Source organism: Leptinotarsa decemlineata, unplaced genomic scaffold, assembly GCF_025532065.1.
Source record: "Leptinotarsa decemlineata unplaced genomic scaffold, Ldec_3_MD MMD2_tig00026328_RagTag_RagTag, whole genome shotgun sequence".
NCBI lineage: Eukaryota > Metazoa > Arthropoda > Insecta > Coleoptera > Chrysomelidae > Leptinotarsa > Leptinotarsa decemlineata.
This window is the reverse complement of record NW_027412688.1, coordinates 35767870-35782219: the sequence shown is the minus strand read 5'-3', so window position 1 is coordinate 35782219 and position 14350 is coordinate 35767870. Positions and strand designations below refer to the sequence as shown.

Genomic DNA, 14350 nt, shown 5'->3' with positions numbered 1-14350 from the left:
CAATGCTCTCTCTCTCATAAAACAGAATGTAGGGTGTCTCCAGAGGCTCCAATAGATTCAATACATACCCAGAACACTTCGTGACACGACTACCGTCAAACTTAAACCAGTACGTTTCATCTTTGACCAAGGCGTAATAATGACCAGATTCAACGACAGAACGACAAAAAACAATGACTGCATGAATATTATAATTATTAAAAAAAAAGTAATGTATCCAACGTTAACGAGTTTACCTGGATATTCTGTAGTACACCAAAGCTACACCTCTTGATTAACAATTTTTAAAATGCATGTAGGTCTACATCCGTATTTTGTCAATAAAGCAAATGTTTGTTCTGTTCTGAGATGATGGTTGAAGGATCCAACAAACACTCTTCTCGATTTCAAACAATTAAAGTGATTCGTCTCACGGATTGCCCCTCACTAAAAAAGACTTCGCTGACTTGTAGAGTATCGCATATATGACGGTAATTTTCACAGAGCAGGTACACTAACAAGCAGTAAAAAATGTACTTTGACATTGTTTCACAAACACCAAGACTGATTCTAACAAAAATATTTCTCATGAATTTTCACAATCACCAACAATCCTCATTAATTGGATGTGAGAGAAACTTGTGAAGTAGCTGAAAATGACCCCCGTATTGATAGTTCCTTAGATAACTTCTGACAAGTATATGAACATATAATAATATCAAGATTTGAAAATGTTTCAACTCTGTAATAGTATGATGATGTGTTCCAAAAACCAGAGATAATAATTATTGTCCTACATAAATAACGTTCCAAAATTTTGGAGTATATATGTCTCCAATAGCAACATACATTTTTCATTGATGTTTAGGTTTTTACGTAAGCATTTGTTTTTTTTTTTGGTATTTTGCTCATTAAATTTTGGGTTCCCAAAATTTTTGGACAGTAATTTAAAAAGCAATGATTATTATCTCAGATTCAATAATGTTGAATCACTACAATTTAAATTTCATCTTTTGAAAAATATTTTTTTGTAAGTGAAACACAGTTATAATAATAATAATAAACGACCATGTTTCGACTTAACGACTGATGCGTAATTCACCGTAAGATGGTCGAATAGCCACTCCAAGCAAAAATATCAAATGAGAAGATGCGGGAGCTGCTGCACATGGCAACGATTGCCACTGCAGAGACTTACGGCGATGTTGGGGTGCGTGTCTTGTGTGTGTGTTTATCAAAATATGTGTATCTGTGCTATTTTCGAACGCGTGCATGGGTACAAGCCGTTTATTACGAATGACGTATGGAACGACGCTGACAAAGGAAGGTACCTACTATAAATCAAGAATGCTTTCATCAATAATGCAATAAACAGAATCAGAATTCATCCCTACAGAATCGCGTTCTACCAATCGTTTATTTTAAGACCACAACTTTCTTTCGCATTTTGGAAAATTTGGACAATAATTTTATGCTTTTTTAACGTCACATTGAAAAATATTTTGCTCTCCTGTGAACTCACCAGTTTGGTTGTTAGTTCAGCCACAATCATAATACACTTAATTATGAAAACTTTTTGGACATAGACAGTATATGAACACATGTAAAAAATAGGTAGAAACAAGTAAAAAAACGTGAATTTTTCTGTGGGCGAAAAGTCGCTATTTTGTTAAGTTACTTTTTGAACTGAGGGCAAAGTCTTTTCAACCAGTGTTTTCACAATGACAATAAACTAATATTTCGTTCTAAAATGTGTTTGCTTCACTTCCGACAAAATTGGAATTGCGATAATTTTAAGCTTAATTACTTTATTGTCACATCGAACGAATGTTTCCTATCATCTGAATTGTACAGTTACCTAGTTGTTGTTAGTTCAACCACAAACCGTAAAATATGCAAAAAAAAATTCAAATACATAGTATCTTTGTCTATGTGAACCTCATTTCAGGTTCTGCTTTACTCCTATGCTGAATTTCTGATTTTCAAATAAAAATACAAGTAAAATAGGCGGGTATGGAAGCCCATAAAACCTTTTTTTACGTAAATTTTGTTCACTCGCTTCTTTTCAATCAAAATCAAACGCATTCGTCTCGGTTTCCTTCTATCTCTCCGGAGGCGGTTAACAAAATTTCAACTTCTGAAAAAACACTCCCTACTAATAACAACGAATAAATTTAAATAACTTGAAAACTATGTGGAATATTTCCATGCGCCTACGGTTATATGTAGAAAGTAACCTATAATCAAGCCTCACCCATCTGAAAATTTCCTCGGGGTTTTTACGAAATGACTACCTTGATCTAGCTAGAAACAGAAAGAACACGCTCGTCGAGTCGGTGTTGCCAAATCTGAATCGATACCGAAATTTCGCGAAAAAACAATTCGTTTCTTAAACTTTTTTTTTCAACATACGTTTGATTTGATTCTTTATATAAAAATCCCCAATAATAGCTCAAATATCTTCCATGTACAGACAGTGATACTTTCATTATGTATTGCTATAGGGAAAAAATCTAAGTGATATTCGATTGAGGATATAAATTAAAATGAAGCTTGACTTTGGTCAAAAAACCACAATGTATACACGCAGCAACGATTAAAAAAGATGTTTCATTATATGAATACCTTCTATCTCTTATAATTTCGTTAACACGCTATTATGAAATGATGACACGGATATGTTTCTTGAGTTCCTATGGAGAAATTATTACTTTTCCATTCTACATGATTTTCCAAACATGATTTTTGAATTATCTGCAAAATCACTTAAATAAGTACTTTGTTGGCAAAAGCACCGTCTCAGATGATTACATATTCATTATTTATTAAAAGTTATTCAACCGGTAATTCATGACTAATGACTAAAATAATGATTGTCAAATATGGCATCATTTTCAAAGTGGATCTGTTGGTTGCTAAACCAAATGTCCCTGATGCCTTTCATTATAGATCAGAAGATTGATGAAAAAATGTCCAAATAAAATTATTCAGATCTATTTGAATCCAAATGAATAAATAATCAGTTAGACCTTGGACATGTTCAATATCCTTGAAAGAATACTAAATGACGTGATGCCGTTTTTCTTGTTAATCATGCTTCGTATGATAACTGCATTCAGACCCCTCTCAATCCTTAAGGCTATCAGGACATTCCTGTAGTGAAGAATACGCAACTTCGGATTGCTTCTTTCCTACGAGAGTGTATATGGAATTTGAAGGTTCGTGCATTAGTAATTTAAATGAGACATCCGAAAATCCAACAAAAACAGTAGGAAAATAACAATGGCAACGCCGGTAACTGTACCTCAACCATTAATTTTATCCACGGATCGATTCAGGCAGAGTGCAGCTGTTGCAAGTAGGCGATGAACAGGTGCGATATACCGAGAGCAACACTATTAACGACCCTATGGATTTATCTAGTACACGAAATGTCTCGTTTGAAACATACCTACTACTCCAATCAATATATAAATCGATAAACGTTAGTCTAGGACATTTTTCTTGAGTAACTTTTAAAACACTACTTCGAAGAGACATTATCCTTTGGAACAATCTTCGAAAACTACTCAAACCTGGCACGAATATTGAAACGTGGTTAGAAATGATGATATTGTAGATGTATTTTTCAAATGTGATTTTTTAGAAAAGCAGTGAATTTATTCGTCTCTATTATATCATCGTGCCTTGAAAAAAATTTCAAAGTAAAAGTCACCACATATCCAGAGATTTCTTGCAAATAGTCATTTATCTAAATTCGAGAATTTTCATTACGTCGAATATTCTGTATTGCCAAACATGCGCCAAACTGACTGACTATTATTTATAAGAAAACAAGTATAGCTGAGGCACCAGTCAATCTAATAATAACACTGATGATCTTCAAACATTACTCAACCTCTGACGGAAGCACCGAACTCTTACGAAGGTTCGAAATAGATGAACATTTCAATCTAGCAGACCACTCATATAATCTTCATGCAGTAATTGTTCACTGTGATTCTGGCGTTGAATCTGGTCATTATTACGCTTTGGTCAAAAACGAAACGGACTGGTTTAAGTTTGACGATAGTCGTGTCACGAAGTGTTCTTGGTGATGAATTGAATTTATTGGAGCCTCTGGAGACACCCTACATTTTGTTTTATAAGAGAGAGGACATTGTTAGATCAAGATTTTCAGATGATGTGGTGCTGCGTTTTTGTGGGTTTTCCTGCAGCTGAGAAAGCAAATGCGCCACTGGGATCAATGAAATCGCCCCGCACCGCCAATTAATTTTTGTTGTTTCATAATTTCATTATTTGTATTACTTTCTTCTTTAATATCTTATCTTATTCATAGGAAAAATTAATATGATTATAATTCATCACGAAACATTGTCAATCACCTTCAAACAAACATTATAATTCTGTTTGTCAATCTGTTCTAGACCATGAATAAATTTACCATTTTCACTTCAAAATTATACTGATTAATTAAAAAAAACATTCGTATTCTCACAGCAAAATTGTCAGCCAAAGTAGTAGTATTTGTATTTGATGCGAAGATGAATGATATTAAATTTCCATACCAGACGCTGAAGTGCCTTATGCAAGACGAAATTTGGTGCAAAAAGAGCTGAATAGACCGGTATGATCATTTCGTTAACAAATGACTCATTCAAGCTTCTTCAGCTGGCATAATCTGCTGGTACAGTCTCAACTCCAAAAATGTTAAGACCGTATATTTGAAAAGAATATCCACCTGAACTTTGAGCTTTCAAACGACTCTATGGATAGAGAAGCCAAAATCCGGGCTAGTTGGCCGTGCTCGAATTGAACGGAACGTTTCGTATGTACTGTGACATACATCTTCAGTGGTATTTGGGTTGGGAGCGAGGACGAAGGTTAGCAATATTCAACACCAGTCATGCTTTCGTAGTAAAAAACAGTGTAATGAATACATCGCACCAGCTACTAGGAGAAATTAAAAAATAAGCTTGTGGTAATAGAGGGCACTGACATGAAAGCTCATTCCGGGAATTTACTAAATAGCCCTCGTATCCAACTTCAACGATAAACTTGTCACTCGGAACAAATCGCCGCTTGAGAAAAACAACCATCCTATGTCACGATTCACCGTTAAAAAAAACAGCTATTGTGTGTCACGCCGTGACTGGGATATCGTCCAAAAACAAAATCGCACCAAACGCGCCATGCATCGTCGACCACGATTGCGTACGCGTCTTGAACTATTGCCGTCCGCACAATCAAAATCGGCACACGACACTCTCTGCGACGAAGACTTCAAGAAAAAGAAGACAAAATACAGCTATGGAGAGCGGTAGGAGGGGGAGGTTAGGCCTAGTAGGCCCGAAACGAAAAAAATACGAGTTTAAACGTGGTCAGTGCCCTCTGCGATGCGCCAAGCGTTGTCTTTCTTCTTCTTCTTACTATGCGCTCGTACGGCCATCAGAGGTCGTTCACTTCTAGCGCTTCTAATAAAGCAAAAACTATCGAGAGGACGATACGACGACGAGGAAGTACACTCGATTTTATTGTATGTGTATTATTATCGCGAGGATCGGATTCAGGAATATGATGCACGAACAGCTGGTGTGCCTGTGTACAGGAGAGGGCTCGGCCCAAAGGTGAAACGTAACTAATCCATTCTAGTCTTTTCGTCGATTTGATATCACTATTCTTGTCAGTTTCTGATAAGCGTAATATTTGTATTTATTCTCTGATTTTTAATGAGATTTAATTATTCTTTAAGAGGTAAATAACCGAATAATATTCGAAACCCTATTTGAATATATCGCTAATATGTTCTTCTTACTTAGTACACAATCTAACGATTACAGTCAGCAGATTTGTATACAAATCCTGCAATGTTTGAAACCCTTCATAATTTTTCAAAATGTTACGCCCACTTCCATTAGTTTTGGATATATGTATTTTCAATATTCAAGTGAAGTGTTATAACTCCATAAACACCGATATCGCTGTAGACACTTGCAATTTTTTAGTCATATAGGGACCAACACATAGACAGGATGGAAAATGCAGAGGTAACCATCGATGTTTATCAGACGCACTTAAAGAAATAGATGGGGGTTGAAAACATATATGATATAATGGCTAAATTCAATAGTGGATGAACACACGATGACATATGAACCAAGTTACTTGTATTTAACATAATAAAGCATGGAACAAACACTTGCTTGTTGGAAAATGTCTGGATAATGAAAGCCGCACCAATGCAACAAAGGCATTGGAGACATTCTTGAATCTGTCTTCTTTACATCTCCTGATAACGGGTGAGGTAAGAGTGGAAACATTCAGAACTTCAAGAGATAGGTCAGAATCTAAATTTGGAAATGTGTGGAGTAGCATTAATTAAACTTTAACTTTGCAGTTGAAATTACAGAACAGAGTGGATGACACAGAGTTATCCCCAGAACGTGCTTGCCAGAAACATAGAGAGATTTGATCATGTTATATGTAAATTACATGACAAGTAAGAGAAACAGATGAGTACAAGGTACGAAGTTGTGTATAAATAAAAAAAATTGTAACAAGTTCACAAGGTACCTTACAACATATGATCAAATTAAGTATGGAAGTTCGGCAAGCATATTCCTTGCGTCAAATATGTGTCTACGAACATGTTATAAATATTCTGTAGTGGAATAAAAACAGTTTGTTTCAAAATATTTTTTATAACTTGTTTGAAACAAAACATATTCATATTTTTAATATTGGCAGGTAGTGCATTATACAATCTGAAATTATGAGAGTTTTTTTGTGATTTCATCAGTCTGAAATGTTGACGTCTAATGAAATTGCTGTTACTGTATATTGATTGCGTAAACTGGATTCCTTGGGAAACAAAGGAACCCTTTTGTGAATATCTAATAGCCTGAGTAAACACCTGGTACTCATACGAATGAAACAAAAGCCCAATCTTGGACGGGAACTGGAATAAAGTATTTCATCCGTATATATTTCAAGAAGTGTATGCACTCGGGCTATTGTGAGTGACATCGAGACTCATCTGGAAATGTCGCCAAAGAATTAAAGGCACCAGAAGACCGGAATGGATTGGACTTTGTACTGGGACATTCAGGAATCACAGGCAGTGATGAAGCTGATGAGTATGCTGGGCATTGATCATCAGCTCAATTTGGCCCTGCATCAGCTGTGGAGCTAACAAAATTTATGAGACCAGATCAGGGTACAACCAGATCACGAAATGAGGCGATAAGAAATATAGTGTTGGAAAAGCCCACAGATTGGCTCAAAATGCCGATGAGTTGCACTGTGTTCCGGATGCTTGGAAATAGGGCATAATAGAAATGAATATAGAAAGTGATTTTTCTCGGTCTACACAAGTAACTTTATGAATGGAACTGTTTACTAAATTAATTGTCATTTTGATGAATAAAAATTCGTGAATTTGAATAAATTAGAAGAAATATCTTGAACAGAAGTAACCGGAGACTTACTTCTATCTGAACTTCGATCAATTTTCGGTGGTCTTATTTTTAACACAATGGAAAAATTTTAATTAATGTTTTTTTTTTAAATAGATGTTTGTATTTTTCTCAATTTTTTCATAGAACATATCCAGAACAATATCAATTATTCCAGTGACTTTTCAGTGTAATGTCAAATACTCTCAAACTATTCGTATATAATTTGTATCTGAAACAATCTTCTGTACAAGATCTACGTATAATTATAAAGAGTTCTTATTTTGGATATTTTCTTTCTTCTTTTTTTTTTGAAGCCATAAAGCTACTATTCCCAAAAGAACTCTGAAACTTTCAGTTCATTAGAATTGAGGATGTCGCAGGTTTTTTCTCTTTCGATCTGATATTTAGCTTAAAATGCCTTCCTTCTCTAATAGTTTGATATTTATGGTAAGCTTGATTTTTAACCTTCCTGTAGCCAGAATCTGTTTTAAAAAAATCTGTTTTTCCGTTAACCAGCTGTCGCACCCCTACGAACGACAACCCTCAGAAGTCGAAACTTGTGCGAGCTACCTGAATACCTGTATACTCTAATAATGCATTCCAACCACATTAAAAAATCGAAACATACACGAGAACCTTATTCATATATACCCCATTCGATCTACGCGCCCAAATAGAACGCCGAGTTGAACGCATAAAAGCCGACTTTCCACTTTTTCATTTCACCAAAACATCCCGCTGCTGCGTTTCAAAAATTCAATAGCTCGCTTCGCCCCCGGGATTGATGGTCGTGATCCGCCCCGCGGGAAAGAGGACTACTTTGTTGTTGTTTGTATGCTCTCTTTGTCTGACAAGCGGTGCGTGAGATGCGTGCACTCCGGTGCGTTAGGCGGATCACCTTGGCCGCGTACATTAACCTATAACCTAAAATGGATGACCGATCGTCTTCTTTTTCTCTAGTTTTTTGTTTTGCGGCCGAATGAGCTACCTCTCTTGATATCGGGCCGGACGGAAGATTGGAGTACGAGGGGGTGTCGAAAAGTAATTTGAAATCCTCCCCGTCTAGGATTGATGCAAAAAAAGGCTACATTTAAAAAAAAACTCTTTTCTTTCTGTATCTGCAATTTAAAAAAATGTGACATCTCCGTAGCAAAGAAGAAAGATTTTAAAAATATTAATAAGAGCCCTTTGGAAAAGTCTATGTATGAAGTCTTTAATGTGACATTTTTCATGTGAAATTTTTATTTGTAAACTTCGAATTAAAAAATGTAATCCAAGTTGTAAAAAACCGCTTTCGGAACGCATATAGAAAAACAACTCTCCTAGAAGAAGTTTCACGAAAATTTGCCAATTATGAATGACCTACGCGTAAACACACATACGCAGACACACGCACAGCTGTTTCATCATCGCTGGGATAGTAGACAGATGCGAAATAATAATCGCACCCTCTCACCCTATGCGACGGGGGTGCCGAACTTATTTAACATGTGACGTGTGTCTAGGGGGTGTCTCGTAACGGTTTTCCTAACCCCAACAGATATCGACAGATTTATGTATCGACGTTAGACCAAGAGTCAACAAATATAAAAACCTAACGGATTATTTCATAACGAACTAATGTTGAATAACAAATTAAAGTTTATTATCATTAATATGGGATATGTTGCTCCTCTCTGTACACTAACAGCATCCTTGATAAAATCCCAAAGTTCATATTTGAATCAAAGACATAGAATTTTGTTTTGTGACACCGGCATCGACTACATTGGTGATTAGCCTCGTGTTCTGGGTAACAATATTAGTAACTCATCGAGCCACCTAAGGGACATCATGGCTGTTCGCAGTCCGTCAGCCGTGTTACGTTGCGGAATCATCCCAGCTTCAACTATTGCAAACGCCAAACGTGATGGCGCAGGTATAGACTATCCCAACTAAATTTCTATTGGATTACGATAAACCCCTTGCCGGCCAGTGTCGTACCTTTAATTAGTTTCAATTAGAGTAGCAAATGGAACATGACTTCTTAGTAATTTATTTTCATATTTTATTTAGTATTTATTATAGGTAGTAGTGCAGTTCATTAAAATGTTATATAATGATACACTTCAGATGACTGGTTTTTTATTAGGCGATGACTTTTTTTCAGAAACAACACAAATTATTCAGACAATGCCAAACGCTCACAGCATTGGAAAACAAATGTCTGCGTATGGGAGCGGGCTAGCCATCAGGTTTGGCGCTTGCTGTAGATAAATTCTCTCGAGAAAAATATCTGGTCGAGGTTGGGATCAAACTCACGACCTTCCGAAGTTAATAATAATTTCAATAAGATTGTATGTACTCATTATGAGAAAGTTTTCCACCATCCACAGGATATCTCTCAATATCTCTCATAACTGCCTCTTGAAGAAATAACGTATGTGTAACGTCACAGTACATTTTGTATAAATGAAACTAAGAATTGTTACAGAAAGAATAAAACATAAATGAAGATAAATGTGTCAGAAACCACTGACATATATAAATTTGAAGTTTACGTGAAGATCGAGTCTGAATGATGATTACCCGTACGTTAAACAAGTTTTCCAGATTAGTGGATTTAGAATTGAACTTGTTCTTGGAATTCCATTACCATATTTAATGATTCAATCTTGTTTTAATGTATTCAGTCATCTAGGTAGTTGAATTTTGGATTGCATTATAATTTTTTGTACAATTCATCACAGAACTGCTCTACTTTATTGATAAAGTAACCCGAAAAGAGTGTATGCGAATATTGAATTCATTTAAGTAAATTGCATTTTAACTTTAGGTATATATGAACAGTTTACTAAGTTAAAGGGTTAATCAAAAGACATTCACTCTTCATTTAGAAACGTGATTGACAGGAAATTTGACGACATTTTTTCCTGTCAGTATTCTTAATTTTACCCTTCACCGAATACGAGATGTCTAGGTCCAATATATTAAGCGGATCCAATATATTAAGCGGATCCAATATATTAATCGGATTATATCAGTTTAGATAGCAGATTCCTAGAAATTCGTTTTTATAAAATTAAAATTAGTAAATGGATCACAAAAATAGGTAAATTTCTTCATCACAAAAATAACGTACAGTAGTTTTATTCCAATTAAAAGAATAAAGAAACTGCAAAGACGGTTTCATCTCAATTAAATTAGAGAGATGCAAATTACATTCAGAATCAATTCTGGATTTTTATAAAAGTATATTTTTGTGTAGTACATATATTTATCTACTTAGGTACTTTTTATGAATTTTAGGTCTGACTCAACCGTTTTCAATACCGTTTGCCTTCTGCAAATAAGTTTAAAAAATCTCTTGATTGTTTTAATTCAATTTTGACGTTGGAAACGGACTTGATTTCCAATACTTACGTAGTTTATTGTAGAAGTTTAAAAAATTACAGAAAGAACAAAGAGAAATACCAAGTTATAAAGTGATATTATAGAAAGCAAAGCAAAAAAATTGGAAAAATTTAAGATGACTAAAACAAAAATGAAGACAAAATTATTGATCGAATCGTTTTAAAAAATCGAATGTGTTGAAAATCAAAATATATATTTAGTAACCGACCAAACAACCAGAAATGTATATCCAGAAAACAAAAATCCACTTCAAACAACAACGAATGAGATAAAAATCACAAATATTTACCCAGCAGCCATAATCAGGAAAACGATGACGCAAAAATGTGTGCTGAAATCTAATCACAGCGTTCAAAGGAAATTACGTATCTTTTTAATGAAAAGTAATATAAAAACCCCTAATCATTGCAATCAGATGAATTAGAAAAGGTACTTAGTAATAACAAAATCGGCACATAATCCTTGGATCACTGACAATATCTAAAATCTTATTTCAGATTGGAATACATTGCATATTTTTTTAAAAACACAAGTACTACAGGGAAATCCTCAAGAGCGGTGAAAATGATAAAACAAGCATGTCACTTCTACTCTTCCAACACGGGAGGTCACCGAGCCAAAAACCACATTATTTGTTCATTGAAAAAAACAACTAGGTAAATTGTCAGCTTCGGGCGATTGGCTATTATCCAAGAATTTGAAATAAATTCATAGTAAACAGGATTCTACAGACTTTAAAATCGTTTTGGATTTTCGAATTGTAACGGTTAACAAAGATATTATTATAGAAAGTAGATGTACAGAAATAGAAAGAAAAATGCGGAAAAATAATAAACTTGTTTTCATAACTTTTTCCAAAATGAAAAAAATGTTTCTTGAAGCCTTTTTATATATGGAACAGGATTTCCTGGTATTATAATGCCGGTTAATCCGATGGTGATTTCTAGAAATGCAGATTTTGCTTCTCAAATTCTTTGACCAGATGTCGAAAAAATAAATTCACACTCGTTTGACCTTGATTTGTTTATCTATTCAATACATTCAATAAAATTATTATTTATATTTACACTGAAATTATATTCCTTCCCTATATATTCACGGAATTCAAGGGAAAATACCCATTGTCTTTGAATTTTTATCTTAAATATTCTGAACTTTATCTTTCTCAAGTATAAGTATACCTAAGTACCTATACAGAAAATTTGGGAAAGACTTCAATGAGTAAATATTACCTTTACAAAAAATAAAAAAACCAATAACAATTCAATTTATTTTTGGGATGTGGAAGATATCTTTTTTATATCTAGACACAACATTTATAAAGAAATGATGAGCTATTTTGTGAATAAAGCATGATAATGCATTTTGAATGAAAAAATACATGGAATTGATTAATAAATGGAAATTTATGTTCCTAGGTTTTGGCTTCCTATTTCTATATCTCTATACAAAATATACCCCTATCAATTGGAATCAGAATAAGAATTTACCTACATTTTATAATACATACTAGGTAAGTACCTATATTGTTATTTGGAATTATTTAGAAAAGAATCTAGGATCATTTGTCCGTTCAATAAGGTTGATTTAATTACATAATTTTAAAGGTAGGTACATAAATTAACATAATATTCCTTATAATATTCACAGACTATGGAGGAGAAATCTGCAGTCACATTTTATTTCAATTATCATCAGCTCTTTCAAAGCTTTCCCTATTCCAAAATCCAAACAAGGAATTTAATTATGGAACAATCATATCTGTAGCAATTCTTAAACTTCAAACAACCGCGACCTGAGGCAGTTGTTGACACATATTCATGATATGAGACAAAAACATTCTTAAATTGCTTATGTTGGTTGTTGCACAATCTAATACTGATGTTCGAAGATAAAAACGCTGAAATAGAAGAGTTTTCCATGAGATAAAGACGAGTTTCTGTAACTTGAAAAATGTAATTGTCACCTTGTCAATGTCAAAATTATGTCAAGACCAGAATTGAACGTCTATGAATACAGTATCACACATTAAATTGACCAATTTCCTGAAACTTTCACCCAAGTCTCCCAGCCAACAAAAGAAATCAAAGTACTCACCAGTAATAAGACGTTGTGGCTGTGCTTTCTGATTCCTAATAGGCGATGACATCTCAACTGTAGCTTTGACGGGAACCGGTCTCACGATCTCCTGAGGGAACCCGTACAATTCCTCCACTTCGAACTCCTCCAAGGCAGGACTCTGGCGCCTCTTGATCGGCCGGATGGCCTTCTGCGGTGTGACAGGCCTCCAGTTGTAAACCCCGTTGGGGTTGAGGGTCCTCTCCTTTTTGAAGTCGAAGTTCCATCTCTCGGACTGCGTTACCGTAATCTTCTGCAGCTCCTCGTCAATGAATTTCTGAGTGGCCGCGTGATCCGTAGGTTCGAAGAGCACCCTCTTGACTTTTCGCACTTCCGGCATGCAGAAAAGCATTTTCACGGGCGTTCTTGACTGAAAAAGGCCGATGGGCTTGTACACGCTCGTGCTCATTTTGTTTTGTTTACGTCTGAGAGTAGGCAACTAAGAATACACCGAAATAGCCACGCGCCAAAAGAGATTTCTCACCAAAACAGTACGGAAATCACTTCCAAATAGTTACTTGATTCTTCTAGAAAGTTATCCAGGTCAGCTCACGAGAAAACGACACAGTTTTAAAGGTGAACTCACTGAAATTATCGCGATCTCACAATCCGGCCCTACACACGACTGACACAAACGACAAACGAAACGCAAGTGACGAAGCAACGCGCAAGTTTGTTCGGACGCGCTGCTCGAGAGGCGAGGGGGCCGTGTGGATTGGTCCATGCGACAGCGCGAAGGGGAGGCCGCCAACTATTTTGAATCCTACGAACGGTTCCTAAAAGTTTGAACTTGAAACATGGAATTGATTCGCGATCGTGGATGATTGTTATCGGGAATCAATTAGCCTTTGAGGTTGGGGGTCGAGGGTTGGTTGTTTGCGATAAGCGGACTGAGTACATTTCAAAATGTGTGAAGTTGGAAGCTAGACTTGCAGGGATTTTGTTTGCGTTTAGCGCGCTTGGAGCACGCGCCGAGACTTTGAAATATGTAATTTGTATTTAGAACTGTTATTTTTACAATTAACGAGTAATTGATACGAATGAAATTTTAAAGAAGCTTCTTACAGGCCATTTCAGTATAACTGGAGTCCCAACAATGCGAATATGCTTAATATAACGATAATGCTTATATAATTACAGTGACACCACTCTAGTCCGCACCGTAGATTACTTTTTTATTGAGAGATATAATTGAAATTTGACGTTACAGTTAGTTTTCGATAGAAAAATTATTGAATACCAGCCCCGCTTTAATTGTCACACGATAGATCTGTCAAATTTGTAATTTTTTAAAGAAATGTTCAATGAAATTTGACGTCTCTGAAAGTTTCTAAAATTTCTTCAGTAGAACGTTGTTCAATTTTGAATATTTTGCCTCTTGACCCAATTTCAGTTCTCGTGTG

General features: G+C 35.2%; 1 protein-coding gene across 1 annotated transcript in view; it reads right to left on the bottom strand.

Annotated features, from left to right (window-relative positions):
• LOC111518065 (uncharacterized) overlaps nt 1-13619 on the bottom strand; it is a 40605-nt gene extending 26986 nt beyond the window's left edge. The window contains exon 1 of the mRNA XM_023174406.2: nt 12927-13619. Coding sequence (XP_023030174.1) covers nt 12927-13356 — 430 coding nt within the window. The 5' untranslated portion in view covers nt 13357-13619. The remainder of the gene's footprint in view (nt 1-12926) is intronic.
• Nucleotides 13620-14350: the final 731 nt, after the last annotated feature.